At 44.6% G+C, this 24,075-nt stretch overlaps 1 protein-coding gene and 1 pseudogene across 3 annotated transcripts in view; one reads left to right on the forward strand and one right to left on the reverse strand.

Annotated features, from left to right (window-relative positions):
* Positions 1–4,980: 4,980 nt before the first annotated feature.
* Positions 4,981–24,075, reverse strand: part of YPEL2 (yippee like 2) — a 59,726-nt gene continuing 40,631 nt past the window's right edge. Inside the window, exons 3-5 of one of the 2 annotated variants that reach the window (XM_080826049.1) lie at positions 11,043–11,086; positions 9,918–10,026; positions 4,981–6,014 (exon numbers count right to left, since the gene is read on the reverse strand). In XM_080826049.1, the coding sequence (XP_080682175.1) occupies positions 5,925–6,014; positions 9,918–10,026; positions 11,043–11,086 (243 nt within the window). In that variant the 3' untranslated portion in view covers positions 4,981–5,924. The remainder of the gene's footprint in view (positions 6,015–9,917; positions 10,027–11,042; positions 11,087–24,075) is intronic. The other variant, XM_080826050.1, reaches the window with a different exon arrangement.
* LOC308356651 (glyceraldehyde-3-phosphate dehydrogenase-like) lies at positions 15,404–16,408 on the forward strand (annotated as a pseudogene). Its single transcript has one exon. The product of its transcript is annotated as a glyceraldehyde-3-phosphate dehydrogenase-like (transcript).

Genomic DNA, 24,075 nt, shown 5'->3' on the forward strand with positions numbered 1-24,075 from the left:
CATCATCTATAAAATGGGAATAATCGGCATTTATCACTGCTTTCCCATGCGGTGGTGAGGACTCCTGGGATGATGCGAGGAACTGCCTCCCAGCCATGATCTTAAGTGAGGTCACATAGGCAAAGCACCCTACCCAGGGACAGGCCTGATGTCCTGGACAGCCACTGCGGTGTAAGAGCTTGGAAGGGAGAGGACCCAAGGATTGCTAGTTTGGAAACGGTTGTCTCCCACACATGTTATCTTTTCTCTCCTCCCGGTCTGCCAAAGGCAAACAAGAACCAAATGATAACAGACACATCCACTGAAGCAAAACAGGTCACGGGAATAAGATAATTCCCTCAAGGACAAATAAAAGTCAACTGCAGCTAGGCCCAGACTGGGAAGGTGACAATTCATGGGAAGACAAGGTATTTCTTATTTTATAGAGAATAGGCTTTTAAAATACTCTCACCAATGTGAAAACACACAAATACACACACACACACACACATTTGGGCGGTTGTAATATCCTCTCTCTTCACTATTTAAGTTGCCTATATAAGGTGAGAACACTGTAAGCTGTGGAGGCAAGCTTTTGAAAAAGCTGAAGTCTAGGCAAAAATATTTAGTCTGTTAAATCAAGGCACCACGATACACAACTGTGGACTCTGCCTGGCGATGCAAGGCGATGCATATGGAAGATACTGGAGTTGAAAAGAAAAACAGACAATTTACTAGAATGGTCCAACTGCCTTACCCAGTGCCTATAGAACCTAACAGATGTTTAATAAATATTTGCTCAGTGAGAAGACTTGAGTTTCCATATACTATAACTGTGACTACTTCTTTCCCATTGTCAGCCAATTATTCAGAGATAATGCTGCCTCTTTGTCACCTCATTTTGTGGTTTTACAATTCTTTTATCTCTTCACTTAATGCAATCCAATTTCCCCCAAAGAAATTGGTATAAACAGAAAAGTTTGCAGAGTTTTAAGAATACAGGGCTTAGTAGACAGAAATCCTAAAGGTCACTCAGGCATTTCTGATATCTGAAGATAAGAGAAGCATTTGCAGATAAGCAGGAGACCTGATTTTTATTCATTAATTGGCCAACTGTCCTTGCAGTAAACAACCCCGCAGGGTCTCTCAGTCAGAGCTCTGTGAATGGGGTTAGACAAATGACCTCCTACAGGCTTTTCAGTTACTTTCAATGTTAAAAGTCATGATAAAACATGCTGGGTCAATTACGACAGTAGAGCCCTCCAAAGAATATTTGAAAACTTTATTTTCTCAAATGAGCACCAACACAGATTGGAAATATGACAGAAACAATGCACTTTTCTCTAATACTGAACCACTATGTACAAATACAGGAAAAGGTGAAGACAAATTATTTGAAAATAATTATCTTTGTTATTGAAGCAAAGTGACCTGAAAAACGCCACCAGAAAAAAAAAAAAAAAAGATAGGGAAAATAACAAAACCCAAACCCAACAAATACAGTTTGTAAACACAAGCATAAATAAACAGATTCCGTATTTAAAGATCGTCTCTGCAGGTTGAAAAGGGAACCAACTCTCACTTTCACCAAAATGTTATATAAAAACATACAGGCAGATTGAATTTGGTGATGGGAATAGTTAGTTTCTTCTTGGCTTTACCTTTCACTGCTGGCAGATTTCATGACTGTATTTTGCTTAGGAAAATGAAACATCTCTCTCCTCTACCTTGACCACCAGCATGTTTCCTCATGCAAGGCAGACTCTGTTAAAATATGTTAAGCTGATTGTGTTGAAGATTGGATTTCCCAGCCTCTTCCTGAACCTGAGGCAGTATGGCCTTAAAATAAAATAAACTGTTTACTTACAAGGTATGTGTATTATTTTACTGATGTTCTTTCAACCCAAACCAGACATGGCTTCTACAACAACTGGAACCCTAGGGTATGTAAGGAACACACGCACATGTCAGTTAGAAACACAGATTTGATTCCGTTTGACCTTCACAAACAACAGATTTCCTTTACCATCTGGGAAAGCTGAGCACACAAAGAAAAAGGAGCAAAGTGGCAATAGCTCCATGCTCAGAAAATCAAAATCCTCATGGTTTGTGCTGTTGGTCCACTCAGAAAAACAACAACCAGCAAGAAAGGGAAGAAAGCCTTATGTGCCCAAGGTGTAAACTGTAGGTATACTGTCCCCAATAAAAAAGAAAACAGGAGGCACAGTCCAAAGTGCTTTTTACACACTTACACACACACACACACACACACACAATAAAAACAAGATTCCGATTTATTGGAAATTCTTCCAAAAAGAGGAATCACTAAGCTGTAACTCTAACTGATTTTATTTATTTTTCTTAGCCAATATTGGTGCAAGAAACTATTTCAATTCTCAACCTGGTAATGAAACTGCAGAGTCTGCTCCATAGGTGGGGGCGGGGCGGGGGGGTGTGGAACAGAGAAGCACTGCTTTACTGCCTCTGTCCAGACAAAAGTGATACAGATCTTTTTTTTAAAAAGAGTATATTGGTGATCACTTGTTTCCCTTAATATATACTTCAAGAAATGCAGAGGAAACCATAGAATTTAAAAATGAAAATAAAAAGTGCTCTCAGGGGATCTGAGAAAACAGCACCAAATATATTATTTAAAAAATTAAATATTATTTACAAAAGTATATTTCACAAGCAACTTTTTTTCATATATATATCCACTTGAAAATCTTTTTCTAAAGGGGACACCTCTTTTTCACACACTGACCCACCTGCCAAGATTTATCCCATCTCCATGATCTTGCTGTCTCGGAGTTGGGGCAGCACTCGGTCGGGCCCAGCTGACAATCTGGGGCCATCAAGTCTGGCTGTATCTGATTCATGTCAAATCAATCCATCACAGCCTGAGACTAACATCCTGGGGTCTCGGTGTATCCAGGGCCACCGAGGCCACACGACCTAAGACAGCACAGGGGAGATGGACCTAGAGGGTTGGCCAGCTGGACTTCAGTTGCAAAGAAGGCAGCTGCTGGCTGAGGTATAGAACATCACGCCTTTCCCTTTCTCACTTTGCCCTTTCCCCTGCCCTACTCCCTGCACCCTGCCGAGGCTTTACCGTCAAACTCCAATTCCCTGAACCTGCCAGGGGTGAATGGATGAGGTCTTTGGTTATGCTCTGAGTCAATAATTTGGTGAGGAAATTAAAGAACGAACTGACTGAGGCCATGAGTTGATGTGTCTCCATCACTCCGCTGCGGTCTCTCCAATACTGCTTGACGTTAGGTAGACAAACCATGAATGGAGCTGAAGTTATAAGAAGCACTTTTGGTTTCATTGACACAAAGGGAAAGCCTAATGAGTTGTTTTTTCCCCCCTGTAGTTATGGAAAAACCAACATTCTACTCAGATCTTTCGCACCAAGTATGGTGCCACACACCCACTGGATGCTCAATGGGTAAGAACTGGAAAATCAAAAACAAAAACAAAACCAAAACCAGAACCTGGGTCTAACTGGAGCCTGCTCTGATCCATGCCAACAGTCAGAGGCCTCATCTGCAAGGAAGAACAGTGGCACATCGGTCTCCTGTGCCCCTTGAAAATTCTAGGGCACCCCGTGTCTGGTTTCTATGTCACCACATTCCATTTTCAGTATCAAAGACAAAATCCCTACCCATGCTTAACCCCCATTTTCTTTCTATGGAAAGGAGTATCAACAGCCAGGACATTCCCTGAGCAAAGGGGCTAATCAAAATCTCTAAGTGAAGGCCACTACCTTCAGCACAGACAGAAAGGGGGACCTACGGTTTTTGTGCTGGCAAACCAGCTTAGGAATGTGAAAGTCGAAAATGTTTTCATTGAGATCTTGGCCCTGGGAGCCAGAAGAACTCTTTCTTTGGGAGTGGAAATGAAATACTTCTTCTGAACCTCAGTCTGCTTTTTAGTAATGTGGGGAGCACTTAATCTCCCAGGGTTGCTGAAGTACCAAAAAATGTGGGTTAAAAGCCTCTGGGAACAAGATTCAATTTCTAAGAATCCTTTTGTGTCACAGAAGCCATTTACCGCTAAGCCTGGAGCCACCCAGCTTCCTGTCAATCCTGCATCAGTCACCCTCCAGGGCAGGACCACGCCTAGCACCTAGCTCTGGTCCCCCTTCTGCAATCAGACCACAGCCACATGAAAAGGCATTTCCACCATGGACTCACTCCCTACGGGAATTTGTCTGAATTCTGGAAATGTCCCTTGCCGGCTGCTTGAATCCTGATGAATCAATTTTATAGATTCTTGTCTCTACGAACTCACTCTTCCGTGACTTTTAAGGTGAATTTTCCTATAGGATCAGCCTACTTAGAGAATGAGATGCTGAGAATTACCTAACATAACCTGCACATATCTTAACATTAATTACATTTTCGGTCTAAGCAATAAAATTAACTCGGTTAAATGAGTTTTGGTCATGCACAGTGTACTGGCTTAGCTGTCGGTAGAATACACTGCACAGTGTTGGTTAACTGTAACAAACTCCTTTCTCTCAGGAGACTTGGTAAGGATTTGTTCTCCATTTCCTTAATATGAAGAACTTTGGTTTGGGTTGCAAGATGGGAGGCAGGGGCTAATATTGGAATTTGTAACTTGATGTTGGCTATCACACCCAGGCCCTTCCCACTAATGGACCACTCACAATTTCTCTCCACACAAAGCAGTCAAGTCCGAGAACAGATCCAGGGGCATGAGGAATCTCCTAGCCAGGTTATCACTCAGCTCAAAGCCTTGAGACTTTGTTTTCCACAAGTCTACAGGGATAGAACTGGAGAAAAACACCCAAAACTCTATGTACAAAGAATTGCTGATCTCACTGAAGCCACTGCATACCAAAGGGGAAAGATACACTAACCTGTCATGGTTCAAATCTAAACTATTCCCAGTATTGCCCCACCCCACCCCCCTCCTTGCCACAAGGCTCTTCTCTTACTAAGGGTCAGGAAAAAAGGTTAGATAGTCAGAATTGCTAACTGGTTCTACTTTTTATTGTTTCTGGCGCAGCATCTGAGCCATTTCTGTAGGAGCTCCCAAACTACTGCCCCCTTTGTTCCCTGTCCTCCTCAGTTACTGATTTTACTTGGTTGGTGGCCAAAGCCTTTGGGATGTTTGAATCTTGCACCCACGGCAAATGGCAGTCCCCCTCTTCTCACCTACGGTTACTGAAGAGGCAAAGATGACCCGAAGGGGCAGTGAGGCATCAGAGTTATCAAAACCACCTGGGCTTTTCACCCTCTGCTTCCACGACACCCCCAACTCAACCCAGGAGAACCAGGCCCCTGACCCCCTGGAGTTAGGGCCAGTTCCTGGACTCACACGCTAACCTGGCACTGTCGGTGTCAGGAACAGAAGCTTCTGATCAGAGAGAATGCAGTCATGAGGTATTTTTTTTTTCTCTTTGTCCTTTTAGACAAGTCGATTATTTCAAGCCTAAGTTACCAGGACTCCGGGAGCAGCACAATTTTGTTCCTACCTCTAACGGCCCATCCCCTGCCCACCCCTGGGACCCTCAAGGCTCTCTCCTTCCCCTCTTCCTCACACCCCCGTGCTGTGCCACTGCTCTCCCGACAGGAGGCCATCAGGCAGCTCTTCTATGGGCCCTAGGGCCCTGATCAAGGTGGGCTGCCGCCATGCGGTCAGGTATCTGTTCCTTTTGTTGTTTTGTTTTCAGCCAACACTAGAACAGAGAGAGAAGCCAGGATCAACTCACAAACAGATACAAAGCAAAGAGACAGAGAGACAAAGATTTAGAGGCCGGTCACCAGAAAGACGGTGTCAGGGTGGGAGAATGCCCCAGATGGCAAGGCCCCTAAATGGATGGAACCAAGTGTTCAGTCACTCTCTCACGCTTGGGTAGAATGTTCGGTTGGATGGCGTTCACGTGGACACTGGGTTAGGTGGAAACCCTCCGATCAGTCCCAGCCATTGTCCTTGATCATGTGTGCTAGCTCAATGATGTATTTGCCTTCTTTATATTTCTGGCTGCTTTCAAAGGCATGTTCCTAGGAGACACAAAGGAAAAGACAATGAATGACCAAAGACAAGTATGTGACTTGTAGCGTGGGAGCAATCAGGACCGCCCCACCCAGGACGAACGCATTCTTGCCACTCGAACATGCCACTGAGCTCCAGCTCTGAGGCAGCCCCGGGACTCTCTCAATATTTACAACCAAGTTTCAATATTTTGCAATTTAAGTATCTGAAACATTTTTCTCAATATTTACCATAGAATTTCTTCAGGATCTCTCTCATCATTTAAGGCTTTGCCCAAATGTCATCACCTTAGCAAGGTCTTCCCCACCTATTCTACTTTAAAAGCAAAACTTCTACCCCTGACTTCTCTCTCCCCCCTCCCTTTCCTGCTTCAATCTTCTGCACGGCACTTATGATTTTCAAACCCACAGTACAACCTGCACATCTACTGTAGCTACTGTCTCTCACCACAGTGACACAAATTTCATGGCAGGCAGAGGTCTTCATTTACGATGTTCATTGCTATATCCCTCGTGCCTAGAAGACTGCGTGCCAGGTAATAGGTCTTCAATAAGAAACTGCTGTGTGTGTGTGTGTGTGTGTGTGTGTGTGTGTGTGTGTGTGTAAAATCTGAGGGAACTTGGTTTGGGATGCTAACCAGGAATGTGCTCTATGGATGTATCCATCAAGTTTCTATGGCAGAACCCTCAACTGCACTTTGTTCTGCTTAGAGAAAAGACACTCAGGGAGAGTACTAAGTATTGGGGAGCCAAACAGGTCTCTCTCTTGTTTATCTTGCTGTTTCTATGTCAAGTGTGTTAAGTCTGTTTTTCCTTCACTGCCTTTCTTCAGGGAGTAAGGAGCTCCACGGACTCCAGCCTGAAGAACCTGGCAGCCCTCAAGCCCCACCAGCTGCCCGGCCTCCAGAGAGAAAAATGCAACAGAAACCACCTGGCAGATAACCATCCTAAATGTACAACACTGTGGGTGGGCTTGCAGGCTAGTAAGCCACACAGGGGGATATTAAACAACAATAAAAAAAGCCCTGCACAGGTAGAGGCTCAAAGGGTATTTTATTCCCAGGCGTAGATGTATAAAAACAAGTTGGTATGTTGTATGAAAAGCATTGGTCATCAGAGTCATTAGATGGCTGAGCTCGATGTGCAGAAGCAGTGGACATCAGCTTTGTTTCCCAGCCTTCCAGCTCAGGAAGGGACCCAACCCTCCCGCCTGTAGTCCCAACTCCCCTGTAAGTTCTGGGCAATATTTGTATGAAATGCATCTTCAATTCCTAGAGCTCTGGGGATCTGGGACTCTGAACAAGGGCTCACACTTGAGCCTCTCACTGAGAGAGGAATCATTCCACAAAGTGGAGAGGGGAGGGGCGTTGAGAGAAAATGTGCAAACACATCACACACACACAAGAGCTGTGGACTCAGCAGTCATTTCCCTGACACTTCATTATTCCTCAGTTCCGTGTGTGTATGTGTGTGTGTCTGTGTGTGTGTGTGTGTGTGTCTACACAACAAAGGAATGTGGTTCGAGAATAAGACCTATTGTTCCACGGTAGTGTGTTCAGGATAGGGGGGAGGTAAAAAGAAAACTAGGAAAGTAAGAATATGTCCCTATTAAACAACAACAACAAAAAAGCCAAAAGGAAAAAAAAATTCAACAGCCCCCAAGCCACAGGACACTTGCAAAATGTCCTACCTGGACAGAACACTAGATGTGGAGTCTGCAGAGCATCCCAGACTGAACCCTGGCCGCAGAAGCATCACTTAACCACTTGCGTTTACAAATGCAAACTTTCCGTTTACAAAACTGGGAGAATTATTAAAAGTACTTCACAGGATTTCTGTGAGGGTCAGAAGAAATAATGGAATGAAAGCCTGGAGCATGGCCTGGGATGTGAGAGGTAATCAATAAATATTTGGGGAGATGGAGGTTTTCCCACTGTCCTGTGCATATCACTATGCTTGTCAAGCTGTTTTATCTGTCTACCTGTAGTTTTCCTCCTTGATATCATGGCTATAAACAACTTCAAGGGCAGGTGTTAGATTGCATTTACTTTTCTATCCAACACGCAGTCTTTTAATAAACCTTTGTCAAAGGACTGAATCATTTTACCTGAAGTAAGGAGCAAAACCAACCAACTCAGATTTATCTTCTGTCTGTAATCCTGCACATCTTCAATGGATTAAGATGACCAAGAGGTTGGAGAAACAGAAGGGAAGAACCTTTCTGAATAATCACAACCAGAACCGTGGCCCCCGGATGACCCAGAGGGGGCCGCCGGCCATCCAGGGGAGAAGAGCCAAGGCCAGGTTTCCCACAAGAGGCAATCAGGGCAACCATAGGGATCTGTGACCATCTTGGCATCGTGAAACATGCCATCCAGGGTTTCTTTCTAATTCTGAACATTTCAAGGGAGATGTGAAAGACAGGATGTAAAGGCAATGCCGCTCCATGGCAGACTCTCCCTGTGGCAGTGAAGATTTGCACATTTTTAAACTTTGGTTAAATGGAATCATGTTTTTGTTTTTGGCAGATATTGACAGGGAGAGAGAGAGCACAAGCAGGGGGAATGTGACAGGGAGAAGCAGTTTTCCTGCTGAGCAAGGACTGGATCCCAGGACCCTGGGATCATGACCTGAGCCGAAGGCAGACGCTTAATGACTGAACCACCCAGGCGCCCCTGGAATCATACTCGTATGTCGGGCTTCTTTTGCTCAACATCTCTTTTATTTAAATAGACTTCATATTTTTAGAGCAGTTTTAGGTTCACAGCAAAAGGGAGCAGAAGGCAAGGAGGTTTCCCCTGCACTCCCTGCTCCCACATAATGGGCAGCCTCCCCCATTCCCGGAGTCCCGCAGAGTGGCGTCTTTGTCATAATCAACAAACCTACACTGACACATCATTATCACTCTGTGGGCAGTTCTGACAACTCCTCCAGGCTCTTCCCAAGCTAACTAAAAGCTACCTAACCACAGATCATCTGAGCCAGCCCCACACTGACCCTGGGCAACTGATGGGACAGGGAATTTACAGCATTTACGTGGAATAAACTGTCCTCCCAGAGATGGGAAGACTCAATATCCCTACCATGACTGGGCAGAAGAAAGCATGTGAAGATATCTGCCAGTAATTAATGTATCTACCAGCAGTAACAACAGAAGTTTATTTTCACCAATCACCCATACCTCCTCTCACCCTGACGAAGGACTGCTCACTCTAGGTGTCACGAAGACATTAAAAATACTTGTTGCGTTAAACAGTCAAGGAACAAATGTCCAGTAGAGAGATCCCAGCCATGACTATACCTAAGAGTGGACATTAATTAATATGTTTGATGATGCTAGCACAGGGCCTAGGACCTGAGCGATGTTTGGGGGACATTTACTGGATGGGTTCTGTAGTGAGACTCCCAGATGCCTATATCCCAGTTTGGCCATGTAATGGCTAGAAAACATCAGATGGACTATTCACCTCCCTATGCCTTCGTTTCCTCATCCACAAAATAGGGATTAAAATATGACCTACCTTCTAAGAATGCTGTGAAGAGTACATAAAATAATACAGGCCTGGAACACAGTAAGTTCCCACAGTAAGGGAAATGTTATGTGCTGTTGTTATTATTATTATTAATAATAATAATTAAATTGTAAAGGAGATGTGTGTGTGTATCTGTCCATCTCAGGGGCAGGTGCGAAGGAATGAGTAAGAGAACAGGACTGTCAGAGGAAAGGGAAGAGTGTGTGTGGCAGACAGGAGCGTGCCAGGAGCTGCTCTTTGGGTTCAGCTGCCTGTTCCTGGACTAAGAACCCCACAAGGCCACAGGAAGCCAGGAGAAGAAAGCAATCTTCCAGCACGAGGCTCTCAGCTACTCCCTTCACAGCCCTCTCGCCACCCGACCAGACTCCTCAGTACTCACATATTTCCAGCCCAGAGTGGTTTTGCAGTTTTCACAGTAAATGTCTGCGACTGCGTGGAGTCCTGTTAGCAACACTCGCTCTTCTGCGGGCCCGCAGCCCACATTAACTCTGTGCCAAGGGACGGAGAGAGAGAGAACGGGTAGTTAGTCACACACTAAGCCTCAGTCGTTCAAGCTGAGCTTGCGGCGAGAAAATAACTGAGCACGAATGCCTCAAGAGAAGCCAATGCTGAGAAGGGCGTTGTTTATGACCAAACATGGTAACAGCCCCTAAAATGTAGCCACGTGGAAACATCTCCATTGAAATGCATTTGGGATCTGCAAGTTCTGATTCAGTGAGTCTACAAAAAAAAAAAAAAAAAAAAGTCTTTATGCTTGAGACTTTGCTTGGAATGTTTCTAACTAATCCTTCTAACCTTGTGACCTAAGGGGACTAAGTGACGGCCACACTGTGAAGACCAAAGCCAGGAGCATGGGTCCTCAGCTCAGAGCTCACTGATGACTGAACACAGCTGAAGATGTCGAATGTGACATCTGCACGGTCTTGTCCCTGATTGCAAGGATGAACGAGCCCCGTACTATCTCCAGCGGAACATGCGAGACTGCCATTCTCCCAGTTCACCACACTTGTGTGAATTTCACCTTCCTTTCCCAGGTAAGAGGCTATAAATGCCATGCCCCGCAGCGACGGAGAGCCCTCTAGGCCAAGACTGCAGTGGGGAGGCTCTTCACTGCCCACACCTTTTCCTCCAGTCCCAGCTCCTGCAGCGGACCTCTGTGTCTTCTGTTCGACCTCCTCTCTTCCCGGATGACTCATCTTAGACCCGGTTCTGAAGCCTCCATGATGAGGCTCTCGGAGGCACTTCAACTTCTTCCCTATGAGCCTATAGCCCTCTGATGTGCCTACTGTGGGTAGTAAGTGTGTTATTTTTAGCCAAAGATGCTGCCCCCCAAAAAATTCCCCAAAGATTTGGGGAATGCTGCCTACTGTGGAGAGTAATGTTTCGTAAGGCTTTTATCATGGCAGAGGGGGGCAGGGACCATTGTTTAATTATCACTGAGCGTTCCTTCTCCCCCCACCCGACAAAATTTGCACCAAACCATGGATGTACCAGAGACACTCACACTGAGTTAAAGAGGTATGCTCGTCCTTGACTTCCTTGGAACGACTGAAATGCAAGAAAACAAATCGATAGTTAGAGATCCATTTCACTCACCCATTCGGGAAACCAGCCCCAAATCACAACAGTCATGACCTTCTAGGATGGACACAGCAACAACAACAACAAAAAAAAAAAAAAAAAAAAAAAAAGACTCTGAGCCATTTAACAGCCGAGGTGGCAGCTAGCATGGGGGAGGACAAGGGGAGATAATAGAGCTACAGCTTGGGCCAGCCCACATTCGGACTGTTTTCATCAGCCCAGGTGAGAAGACAGAAAAACCAAACTCCACAATTACCACTGGAAACTTCTTCCCTCCTGACACCATAAGTTTTATTAATCCACCCAGATAATCGACACCGGCCTTTGCTGGACCCACTTGATTCCAGGGATCTGTGCTGGCCATAGCTTTCCTCCCATTGGTTAGGGAAATCAGTGCAAGCACTTTGCTTGTCCTCTTGGTCCTACCCTGAGAAGATGGCAAAGAATCCCCAAGGCAAGAAGGAATACACCACCAAACCTGTACTTCTCACCTGCTATAAATCCTAACTGCCCTAAGAGTAAAAATCCTCCCCACCGGGAGCACGGGAGCTCTACTTTCGAGGTGTAAGCAACTTGATCTCTAGATCACAGGAATGCTCATTAAGCAGCAATCCCATTTTAAATTCTAACTTAAATATGAGCTGCTCTCTTCCGGCTGAAGGGTGGCAGGGAATAGGAGAAACGTGAGCCAGACCTTACCATGCAGTCTGGCATCTACTTCCATTAACACAGGCTCTCGCCGTGTTTCTCTCCTCTGGTTACACTGAAATGTCTGGCTGACATGAGCCATCCGTGTTATGCACCACTGCCTGCATTTTTAATGTGGTCTGACAATCGTACTCTGAATCCAACCTCCTAGTCTTCTCAGAAAACCACTCTAAAAACAAACAAACAAATAAGGGACTCTCCCATGACCTCTATTACTCCGTGGCTGGAGAAATCCAGTGGTGACTGATTAACAGAGCACCAGAGGGTAGGAGAGAACCAGACAGGACACAGATCACTGCACACCAGACAGCCACTGTCAGAAATACAGGACTTTAGGGATCAGTGCCACCCGCCAGAACCAAAGGCAACATTTCTGGCCTGTGGAAAAACTGCCTTTGGGGCAGCTGGATTGTTGGTTGCCTCCGACATGCAAATGCACCAGAGGCTTGTGCTCCCAGGGGTAGCTCCAAAAAGCGAGCAGATGTTCCCCCAGCTGTCGCTCAGACCTAAACCAGCTCTTTCCTTTGGGTTTTGAAACATTCCTGGGGAACAGAAGAACTCCCAAGCTAGCATGAAGCAGGCATAAAAACCTGGAGGTCTATGCTAGGTGTTTGGAAGAGACGGTGTCCCTGTGACACAGACTACGGTTGAGACCACCTGTTAGTTCAGCCCTGGAGAACAAGACACCCAAGCACTGGCAGGGAAGCAAAGCCTCACCGTCTGGCCCCACCAACCTCTGCAGTCCCTTCTCTCGCTAGAGTGTCCTTTGCTCTAGTCAGGCTGAACCACACACAGTTCCTGGAACTTGCATTTCCCCCATCTGGCCACAATGTTCCTTCAGAAGGGGGGGGGGGCTCTTCCACCTGACCAATGCTACGCCGGCTTTGGCTCAGCTTCCTCTCTTTCGTAAGGCTTTCCCTGCCCTCCCCCGGAAGAGGCACCCATTGGCACCCATGTTCAGGACTCCTCCTGTTCCCCATCTGTTCCTCTTTCATAGCACTTAACATACTGGATCTAATGTATATGTTTATTTTCTAACTTCCTCACGAGATGGTGAGCTTCCTGAAAGTATAGGCCAAGTCTTGACTCTCTCTGAACCCCTAGCACAGAGCACAGGAATCTGGCATACTGCAGGCATTTACTAAATATTTACTCCACAGGTGAATTGTCTCTGATTTCCTTTATTTCTCTAAGTGGCTTTACTGATATGTAAGTGATGTTGTAAACCGTACCTGTGTAAAGTGCACTATTGGTATCCACCTGTGAAAACATCATCAGGATCAAGACTGTTACACCCATAAGTTTCCTCTCGTCCTTCTTTCTTTGCCTTCCGTCCCCTCTTCACTCCCTTCCCACTCATCCACAGGCAGCCCCTGCCGTCACTGTCGCTTGCGTTTTCCGCTTTTTTATAAACAAAATCATACAGTACGCAGTGCTTTTTGTCTGGCTTCTGTCACACAGCATAATTACTCCAAGATTCATCCATGTTGTTGCATTTTATCAAAAGCTCATTCCCTGAGGCACCTGGGTGGCACCCTCACTTAAGCTTCTGACTCTTGGTTTCAACTCAGGTCATGATCTTGGGTCGTGAGATCGAGCCCCGCATCGGGCTCCATGCTCAGCGTGGAGTCTGCTTATCCCTCTCTCCCCCTCATCTCTCTTGTTCAAATAAATAAATACAATCTTTAAAAAAAATTCCCTTTTTATTGTTAAGAGTCGTATTCCATTCTATGCATTTACCGTAGTTCCTTTTTATTTGGTTTGATTTTCGTAAGTGATTTGGACTCATCAACCTCCCAAGTCCCCTTACAGCTTCAAAATTATATTCTCTTACGATTCATGGTTCTACATTATGGATAATCGGGAGCATCATCTTCTAAGAAACATTTGTTACAAACTTCAAGTTTGGAGCTTGGAAGCATGTGGTTATGGGAAAATAAATTCTAGAAGAAAGCAGACAGGAAGATGACAACACAAAGTAACACACCTCTATTATTTGTAACAGGACAAGGCATTTATTTCCCCAACAAACACAGATCATCTACTATACCTAGAGACCATCAGGAATGCAGGGAGAGAAGCAGCACTGTAAGACTTCCCAGGGTTAGAGGTATCCCCAGAAGGCATATAAGACAATCGGAGTAGGGGGGAGAAAACCCTAAAATTTTAATCTACTTTTATCTTTTTACATTTTTATCTCAAAAAAAAAAGTTTCAGGGGCGCCTGGGTGTCTCAGCCCTTAAGTGTCTGCCTTTGGTTCAGGTCATGCATGATCCCAGGGTCTTGGGATCCAGGCTCGCATCGGGCTCCCGGCTCAGTGGGAAGCCTGCGTCTCCCTCTCCCACTCCCCCTGCTTGTGTTCCTCCTTCTCTCACGGTGCCTCTCTCTGTCAAATAAATAAAGAAATAAATAAAATCTTTTAAAAAAAAGTTTCACTGAACAGTCATAGAGCTTTGCCACTGGGATCTTCCCTGGGCTACCGCCATGTGTGCACAGGTATCCAGAAGGAAGTGTGGGGTCTCACTGTGTGTGTGGTGTGACAGTGGTACCCTTCAGTCTTTGCTTTCAGCATATTGTGAATACTGCTGTTTTTTGTGCAAAAGGATGTCAGTAATGAGACTAATCTTAAAACAAACAAACAAACAAACAAACAGACAAAAACGGGATACTTGGGGCTCCTAGGTGGCTCAGTCAGCTATGTGTTTCGGCTCCAGTCCTGAGATCGAGCCCCCTATTAAGCCCGGTGCTCAGCAGGGAGTCTGTCTGAAGATTCTCCCTCTCCCTCTTCCTCTTCCCCCTGCTCATTATCTCTCTCTCTCTCTAAAAAAGTAAATAAAATCTTAAAAAACAGGATATTTAAACAGTAGGATCCCTGCAATTTTTTGTATAGAATAGCACACCACAAAGAGGTTCACTTACATCAAAGTACTTACAAATGTAAAAAAGTCATACATTTTTCTTCTGTAAAAAGATTAACATTCCAAACTCCCTGGCCTTTGCTGTTAAAAAGTAGCTGACAATACTATGGCACTCTTACTCTGCAATATTTTCCAAAGAATAAACCCACATAAATCTGTCCCTTCAAAGTATAGGTGGTATTTTAACAGGAAATGGGAATATAATTTCTTTTCAAAAGGTACTTATGCTATGGAGAAAACTGGTATCTGGCAATGTATCCATTTTATATGATCTTTGTACTTTAGAACTGGTATGACTGTACAAAAAATTGATCAAAATGAATGATATTTAGAAGATAATGCAGGTGGAAATTTTTGTGTTCGGAAAGATTTCTTAGATCCTGCCCCATAAACATTTTATAAAAGAAAAAGACTGTTAAATTCAATGTCGTCAAAATTTCAATCTGAGAAAAGTTAAGCCACAGACTAGGAAAAAATACCCAGAAATCACATCTACGACAAAGAACTTGCACCTAAAACATACAAAGAACTCTCAAAATTCAACAATAAGAAACAAAAACCCCAATTTTAAAATAAGCAAAAGTAGCTCTCTGCTCCTAACCCATTCAACAGACATCAGAATTTTCTGGTGCAGTGCCACCCACATCCCCAAGACACAATGGTAAAGGTCAGAGTAAACGGAATTCGTCATATTGGGTGCCTGGTCACCAGGGCTGCTTTCAACACTGGCAAAGTGGATATACTGTTGCCGTCAGTGACACCTTCATAGGTCTCAACTACGTGGTCTCCATGCTCCAGTAGGATTCCACCCACGGCAAATTCAACAGCACACTCAAGGCTCAGAATAAGAAACTTGTCGTGAATGGAAAGTTCATCTCCATCTTCCAAGAACAAGATCCCTCCAATATCAAATGGGGTGATGTTGGTGTTGAGTATGTTGTAGAGTCCAGTCCACTGGGCTCTTTGCTACCACTGAGAAGGCCAGAGCTCACTTCAAGGGTGGGGCCAAAAGGGTCATCATCTCTGCCCCTTTCTGCTGATGCCTCATGTTTCTGATGGGCATGAACCATGAAAAGTATGACAACCTCCTCAAGATTGTCAGCAATGCCTCCTGCACCACCAACTGCTTGGCCCCTCTGGCTAAGGTCACCCATGACAACTCTGGCATCATGGAGGGACTCAGGACCACAGTCCATGCCATCACTGCCAACCGAAGACTGTGGACAGCCCTTCTGGGAAGCTGTGGTGTGATGGCTGAGGGGCAGCCCAGAATATCATTCCTGCTTCTACTGGCACCATCAAGGTAGGCAAGGTCATCCCTGTGCTGAATGGGAAGCTCAATGGCATGGACTTCCTGTCCCCATCTGCAATATGTCAGTCATGGAACTGACCTGCTTCCTGGAAAAAGCTGCCGAATATGATGACATCAAGAAGATGGTGAAACAGGCATCAGAGGCCCCCTTCAAGGGCATTCTGCGCTACAGTCGAGAACCAGGTTGCCTCCTGAGACCTTAACAGTGATACCCACTCTTACACCTTTGATGATGGGGCTGGCATTCTCCCTAATGACCACAGTGTCAAGCTCATTTCCTGGTATGACAGTGAATTTGGCTATAGAAACCAGGTGGTGGATGTTACGGTCCATATGGCCTCCAAGGAGTAAAAGCCCCCTGGATCACCAGAACCAGGGAGAGCGAGAGAAGAGACAGGCCCTCAGCTGCTAGGGAGTCCTTGCCCCAACTCACCCCTGGCACACTGAGAATCTCATGACCTCTAGACAGTTTCCATCCCAGAACCCCAAAGAAAGAGAGGGACTCAGGGAGCTCCTCAATCATCAATGAAGTATATCACCAATAAAGTGTACTGTACCCAGTCAAAAAAAAACCCCTCAAAAATGTTTAAAATAAAGAATAAAATGAGCCAAAGATTTGAACAGACTTCACCAAAGATAAACAGATGGTAAACAGTCACATGAAAAGATGTTCAGCATCACTAGTCATTGGGGTAAGTGCAAATTAAAATCACAATGAGATACCAACCCTCATACCGGTCAGAATGGTTAAAATTAACAAGTCAGGAAACAACAGATGTTGGCGAGGATGCAGAGAAAGGGGAGCCCTCCTACACTGTTGGTGGGAATACAAGTTGGTGTAGCCACTCTGGAAAACAGCATGGAGGTTCCTCCAAAAGCTGAAAATAGGGCTGCCCTATGACCCAGCAACTGCATTCTTAGGGATTTACCCCAAAGATACAAATGTAGTGATCTAAAGGGGCACCAGCATCCCAAAGTTTATAGCAGCAATGTCCACAATAGCCCAACTATGGAAAGAGTCCAGATGTCCATTGACAGATGAATGGATAAAGAAGAGGTGGTATACTTATACAATGGAATACTATGCAGCCACCAAAAGAATGAAATCTTGCCACTTGCAATGATGCAGATGGAACTACAGATGGTATTATGCTAAGCAAAATGATCAGTTAGAGAAAGACAATTATCATAGGATCTCACTCATATATGGAATTTAAGAAAACAAAACAGAGGATCATAGGGGAAGGGAGGGAAAAATAAAACAAGATGAAATCAGAGAGGGAGAAAAATCACAAGAGACTCTTAATCATAGGAAACAGACTGAGGGTTGCTGGAGCGGAGGAAGTGGGGAATGGGGGAACAGGGTAACTGGGTGATGGACATTAAGTAGGGCACGTGAGGTAATGAGCACTGGGTGTTATAGAAGACTGATGAATCACAGACCTGTACCTCTGAAACTATTAATACACCAAATGTTAATTAATTGAATTTAAATTAAAAATTTTTAAAAACAAAACCAAAAAACTGTGGAATGAGATTCTGAGAACTTCCAGGTTAGTGAACACATCACAGCACTCAGTGAGTGACATGCCCTGAAAGGGCATGAAAGTTCCACCCTCAACCTTTGCTCTCTGTTTCACCACCATTTGGCTGTTCCTGAGTTGTATCCTTTATAATAAAATGGTAGTCATAAGTTAAAAAAAAAACAAAAACACACACACATACACAGTGAGAATCAGGACACACCTATTAGAATGGCTCAATTTTTTTAAGTTAACAAAACCAAGTAAAGAATGTGTAGCAACTGGAACTCTCTCATACACTACAAAACAGCATAGCCACTTTGGACAAGAGTTTGGTGGTTTCAATTATCCAAGTTAAATGAAAACCTATGTTTAAGCAAAGACCTGCAGGAGAATGTTTTTGGAGCAGCTTTATTCTTAATTGTCCAAAACTGGAAACAACCTAAATGTCTCTCGGTTGGCGAACGGATAAAATGGTGCCGCCCATATAACCGTAGTCTGCAATACAAGGAACCAATTGCTGATACACATACCAACATGAATGAATCTGAAATGCATCAGGCTATGGTAAGTGGTTGCCAAAGATTACAGCTGGGGGGAGAGTTTGACTACAAGGAGTAATGGGGGAGACAGAATTATTATCTTCATTACAGGGGTGGTTATAAGACCAAGTGTTTATCACGTATGAGGACTGTATACCAAAGAGTGAATTTTACTTCGTAAAACTAAAAAAAAAAAAAAAAAAAAAAAAAAATTAAATCCAGTAAAAATTTAAAAATAAGCCATCTCTACAATCTCCCATCCATACACTGTATTTCTGTATTTAGACAATTAGGAAGACACAATTTCCTAATCTATTCAAAAGTATCCCAAACAAAGAGCCAACTGCAAAGTTCTGCAAAAACCTTTGTGTAACCAGGTAAATGGGTTGGAGCATGGGGATCATGATTTTCATAAGCACAAACATGCTAATCTTGCATCTGAATCTGCCTTTCTTATAAGAACTTTCCAGTAAGGGAAACTGTTAAAGTATGAAAAATACTCTCATTAGGACATACCTTAGAATTACTATATCAGAAAGTGATAAACCAGTAATCTTTTTAAAAGAGCATATTAAATCACACAGCTTCAGTAAGATTTGAAAACCAATTTATAATAGTGTTTTCTTCCTTTCTAAATTTTAATTATTAATCATTTCTTTGAATATAGGTTTATAATGTGTATATTACATAGCAGTATGTGTGTACCACTCTTAAGTATCTACAGACTAGGAGTATATACTCAAAACATTTTACTAGTACGGATGTGTGATTTTAAAAGTCTGGGGACCATTCTGGGGGTTTCTGCCTGCTTCAGGGCACGGCCTACGAGTAATTTCCCCTAGCCTGGCATAGCCCAGAATTCCTAGAGAGTAGAGGATGGGGAGGACACATGGCAGAGAAGAGAAATGCCAGCCAGGCCCAGAGGTGCCGCCCAGGGACACTGTGGTTCCCCCAGGCCACTTCCACGAAGTGTGCTGGCTGAGGCCCACACTATGCAAAGGGCTGTCTTGGAGGCACCACCCCCTCACGTACCCTCCTGGATAATGGTGAACCTGCTGGCTCAGCTGGCACTCAGGACCAGCTGAATTTGCTGGGATAGAACTCTGGAAGCTCTTCCACCATGGCTTCCACTCTGGGTCTCTGCCAAGGCAACATTTATAATGGGGAAAACAGCCACTGAGAACAACAGGCATCTTGCAAACAGACAGACGAGAATAGCGCTGGCTGGGTCACTGTATCCTGTGGGGCCCGGCCCAGCCTGGCATACCCAGGCACGGCCTGGCACTCCCTTGAGTGAGGGTGGTACCAAAGGTGGGGAGACTGAAAGGAAGTTAAGGAAGCAATTAGAATGGAGCAAACAGAATTTCAGACCAGGAGATCCCAAACAGACTGTCAGACACATTTGTTTGCTGTCATTACCGCCAGGCAACAAGGCCGTTCTTTTCCGTGTTGTGTATCAACGGAGGCTGGTTTCAGGACTCCAGGAAAGGTTTTTTGTTTTTTTAAAAAATTACACAACACTTTTCGTCTGTCCTTTAAAGGAAAGTAATAGTTCCAGGCCCAGCCCTTCCAGCCAGCTCAAAGGAACGGAAAGGGCTCTGAGTTTCCTGTTTAGTATCCAAAACCACTGATTTCTGGCCCCTTTGAAAGTCTGAAGGCAGTAATTCCGTTTAAAAGCAAGGGGGACCGTTGAAAATGAATACTTTTCGGGGGGAGGTGGCAAAGAGCAAACAGGGGTTCCCTCCCATCGGTACCAGGCACAGGTCCTCACCCTTGACAAGACCCAGGCATGAAGTCGTCCTAGCATGAAACAGAGCTTCTCCAACCTGGGCCCTCTCCTCTCACTGGGAAGGTCAACCATTTTTTCTTTTTCTCTTTTTTTGGGAGGGTGGGGGAAGAGAGATGGGGGGGGCGGGCAGAGCCAAAGAGGCTCTACACCCAGCCCAGAACCCAAAGTGGGGCTCCATCTCACGACCCTGAGGTCATGTTCTGAGCCAAAACTGAGAGTCCGATGCTCTACCGACTGGGCCGCCCAGGCGCCCTAGAGGTCAAACATTTTTAATGAAGCATGTGCCTCAGGAGGGGCAGAGATATGAGGGAAGCAGATGTCTATCTGTCCACCCAGTTGCACCACCTGGGAGCTAGGTGCCTATCTGCATATGAGAAGAGGATCTAGCCTTGGAATCAGAAGATCAGGATCAAATCCTGGTTTTACCACAACTTATTATCTACTTGACAAGGGGAGAAATATTCAGTCTCTCTCAGCTTTGACTCTTTTACAACTGCAGATGGAAACCATGCCTATTTCATAGGGTTTTTGAGGATAATAAGTAAAACAAGGTAAATGAAGTCCAGAGTAAAAGGAAGGTTAGTTCCCTCTCTTTCCTCTTTGGCCTTTTCAGGAGCCTGGACAAGTGAGATGAAAAGGCTGATCCTAATCTACTTGGGTTTTCAAAATCCTTTTCTTTGGTGACTTTGATCTCCCCATTTCTCTATTATGACAAAGGGCAAGGGTTCCACTCTTTGCAACTCAACGTCTTCATAAAAATGGAGGGATGAGACTGAAGCTCCCCACGATCCTTTCCAGTCATATTTTGTGAATCCTTTAAAGAGCTTAGTGCTTGCTTCTTCAACCTCCCAACCACAGGCAGTGTGAATTACATGGGCTTCAAATAGGCAGACTACCAGAGCTTTAGTCCTGGCTTTGCCATGTACCAGCGACGCTACTAACTTGAACAAGCCAATTAACTGCTGAGACTTAATTTCCTAATCTGTAAAATGGGCACAATAAAACAGTACTCATACCCGCTTTCCATGAGAAATAAAGGAGATGCTGTGATGAAAGAAAGTGCTTCATAGGGACACCAGGGTGGCTCACTTGTTAGGCATCTGCCTTTGGCTTGGGTCATAATCCCAGCGTCCTGGGATCGAGTCCCACATTGGGCTCCTTGCTTAGTGGGGAGCCTGCTTCTCCCTCTCCCACTTCCCTTGCTTGTGTTCCCTCTCTGGCTATGTCTCCTCTCTCTGTCAAATAAATAAATAAAATCTTTTTTAAAAAATCAATAATAAATTTAAAAAGAAAGTGCTTCATAAACTTCAAGGCTTTATGTATATTTTGTTGTTGTTACAATTTTTTTACTATACGGTTATAAAAGAACTTATTAGTACACAAATAAAGTTGAGTTCTTTTTAACTGAAATGTAATTCCCATTATCATAAAAGTCATCCTCTTAAAGTATACAATTCAGTAGCTCTTGATATATTAGTAAGGTTGTGCAATCATCACCACTAAAATTCCAGAACATTTCCACTCTCCAAAAGAAATCTCATGTCGTTACCAGTCACCTTTCACGCCCCCTGTCCCAGGCCCTGGCACCCACAAATCTATTCTCTGTCTTTCTATATTTGCAAAAGGCATCATACACTATACTATCAACCATCTGAGCAAGAAGACAGCAGAAGTATTAGACAGAGATACAAAGGAGGGTTCAAAAAACCCCCTGCCCTTGGGATGTTGGCTAAACATCCGGCCTCAGCAGATCCGACAGTCTGCTGGGGAGGGCCCAGTCAGTCCTTTTTCCTTTCTCATTCTTTTCTCCATCCATGGTCAGGCCCAGTGGAGTTTCCCATTTAGGGTCAGGGTAAGCCACAGGCTCCATTCCAAAGAACTGAAACCCATGCAAAATAATACTGGATCCTGTCTGGACTTCACCCTTGAGGAAGCATATGGAGAAAGTGGGAAGGGTGATAATAAGGAACAATAAAAATGATGCAAACTTCCAGAATTAGAACCCAAGTGCAACTTAGAGCCAGTAAGCCTTTAGCTAAGAGGAATAGAAGACTAAGGGGATTTCTTCCATTTTCTCTGCCATAAGAGGAGGAGGAGGAAATAGACATAAATGGAAATAAGAGAGACTTGGGTTAATTATAAGGGAAGAAGTTCCTGACTCTGTAGGACTTCCACATGAGGACACGAGTCACTAGGAAAGATCAAAGCCATTTATATGTGTTTGTGGATTACAAAAAGCTTTCACATATCTGTCTAGAAACCTTGAGATGAGCTAGGAAGCCAGGTGGGCTGCCTAGGGGCAGAAGTATGGCCTCCTACAGCCCTCGCCCCCTGGCTTTGAGCTCTGGTAGGTCTCAGTTCACCCTCACATTCCCTCAACAGATGGAGGGAGGGGCTGAGAAGGCACTGGCTCTCAAGGAGGAAATATCTGCTGTGTGGAGTCATAAAATTCCAAGGGCATGGAAGCATACATGATGCAAATGATGCAAGGACTGAACGGCAAAAACAAAAGGTGCTGAGCAGTCTGGGCGCCACAATTTATTGCTTAGAGGGGAATATTCTGGGATCTAAGTTACTTAACGGTCAGACCATTCAAATTCACCTTCCTGTTGACCTGCCTAAAACAGGCTGCTTTTAGGGATGGACATAGACTACAGAGAAATGTAAGGGAAACTGAGAACGGACTAGAGAAAGAGCCTGCAAAGTCTGCTCCCTCTTGATGTCTGCCGGATGTTCACTGGAAAGGATGCAGGCTTTGGAGCAAGCTGTGTAGCCTTGAGCAAGTCACTGCATCTTTCTGAGCCTCAGGGTCCCATCTACAAAAGGGAGAAAGCGAATGCCTACTCCATTACGCCCTGTTCTACAGGGATGTTGTGTTCAACAAATGCCTGTACATAAAGCACAGTGCGTGGCTCATGAAACAGCACTTAATAAATGTCTGTTTCCTTTCACCACCACGGGCCTTCCAGATTTAAAATGAGAGATGCAGGACTACTCTGGAAGGGGTGGGCTGTCTTGCCAGAGCCTCCCCAGACTCTCTTCCAAACCCCCAACAGCCACAGAGCCCCACATTTCCTCTCCCACACCTCTCCCAGATGTTCTAAGAGCTTCAGATGTGGTTTGGGGCCGTGGGGTTGTTCTGTGTTGAACCAAGAGCAGATAAGACTCCCTAGTTTGTGGCAAAGGGTTAGGACAGCAGATGCCAACATAAACATGCAGCCAGTGGGAAAACAGATGCTGCCCACTCAACATCCTGCATTCACTCCTTGCTCTCCATACAGAAGGCCCAGAAAACATGCATTCTTCAGAAAGATAAAAGAGCAGGGGATTCCTGTAATCAGACAAGCCCCACCCTCCATAGAAGAAAGCTGGTATGTCGTCACCCTCACTAGGACTGTTCCATGGAGACTGGCTTCTGAGTTAAGAGAGTAGAGGTGGTAGAATCAGAATGCAATGGCAGCCAAGTGATAAATACTGGGGCCCTTTGCAGTTCAGTTCAAATATAAAACTAAAATTTCAAGGGGGCTGAAATAATGGAACTCAAATTTCTCTCAAACCCCTCAGCCTCTTGGAAATAATTCCCTATGAGCTGCTAAAATAGATAATGCAAGTTAATATACCCAGGAAGGACAAATACCAATTTCTTGGATTTCTGTTTCAATCCACACTTCTGTTTCCAAAGCCAGCTGGACACTGGTAGATAGGGATGTCCTTACACCACAAAAGATATCTGATGTCAGGGGGCAAAACCCACAGACTAGTGTAGGGGAGAATGAAGACAGGACATCAAGGGTATTGTCCAAGGGACTCCCTAAAAGAAAGGAGCCTAACACAATTAGACTAATGCTGACATGCATATAGGGCATCAGTATACAAAGCCCTTTCCCATACGTTAGGTGATTCAATCTCTAACACAACAGAGAAAACTGAAACCCAGAGCTGTTTGGATGACTTTCCCATTTCATATAGCTTATTAAGTCAAGGTCAGAACATAAATCTATGGCTTTTGACTCCAAGTTCCAAGATTTTTCTAGAGCATGTTCACCTGGAAAACCTGTCTCTTTGATGAAGAAGGATGGATCAAGCTGTCAGAATTGATGACAATCTCTCAGGCTATTCAGCTTCCTCTGCTCTGATTCCATATTTACTTAGCAACTGCCTAAA

Source organism: Martes martes (assembly GCF_963455335.1).
Source record: "Martes martes genome assembly, chromosome: 16".
Lineage (NCBI taxonomy): Eukaryota > Metazoa > Chordata > Mammalia > Carnivora > Mustelidae > Martes > Martes martes.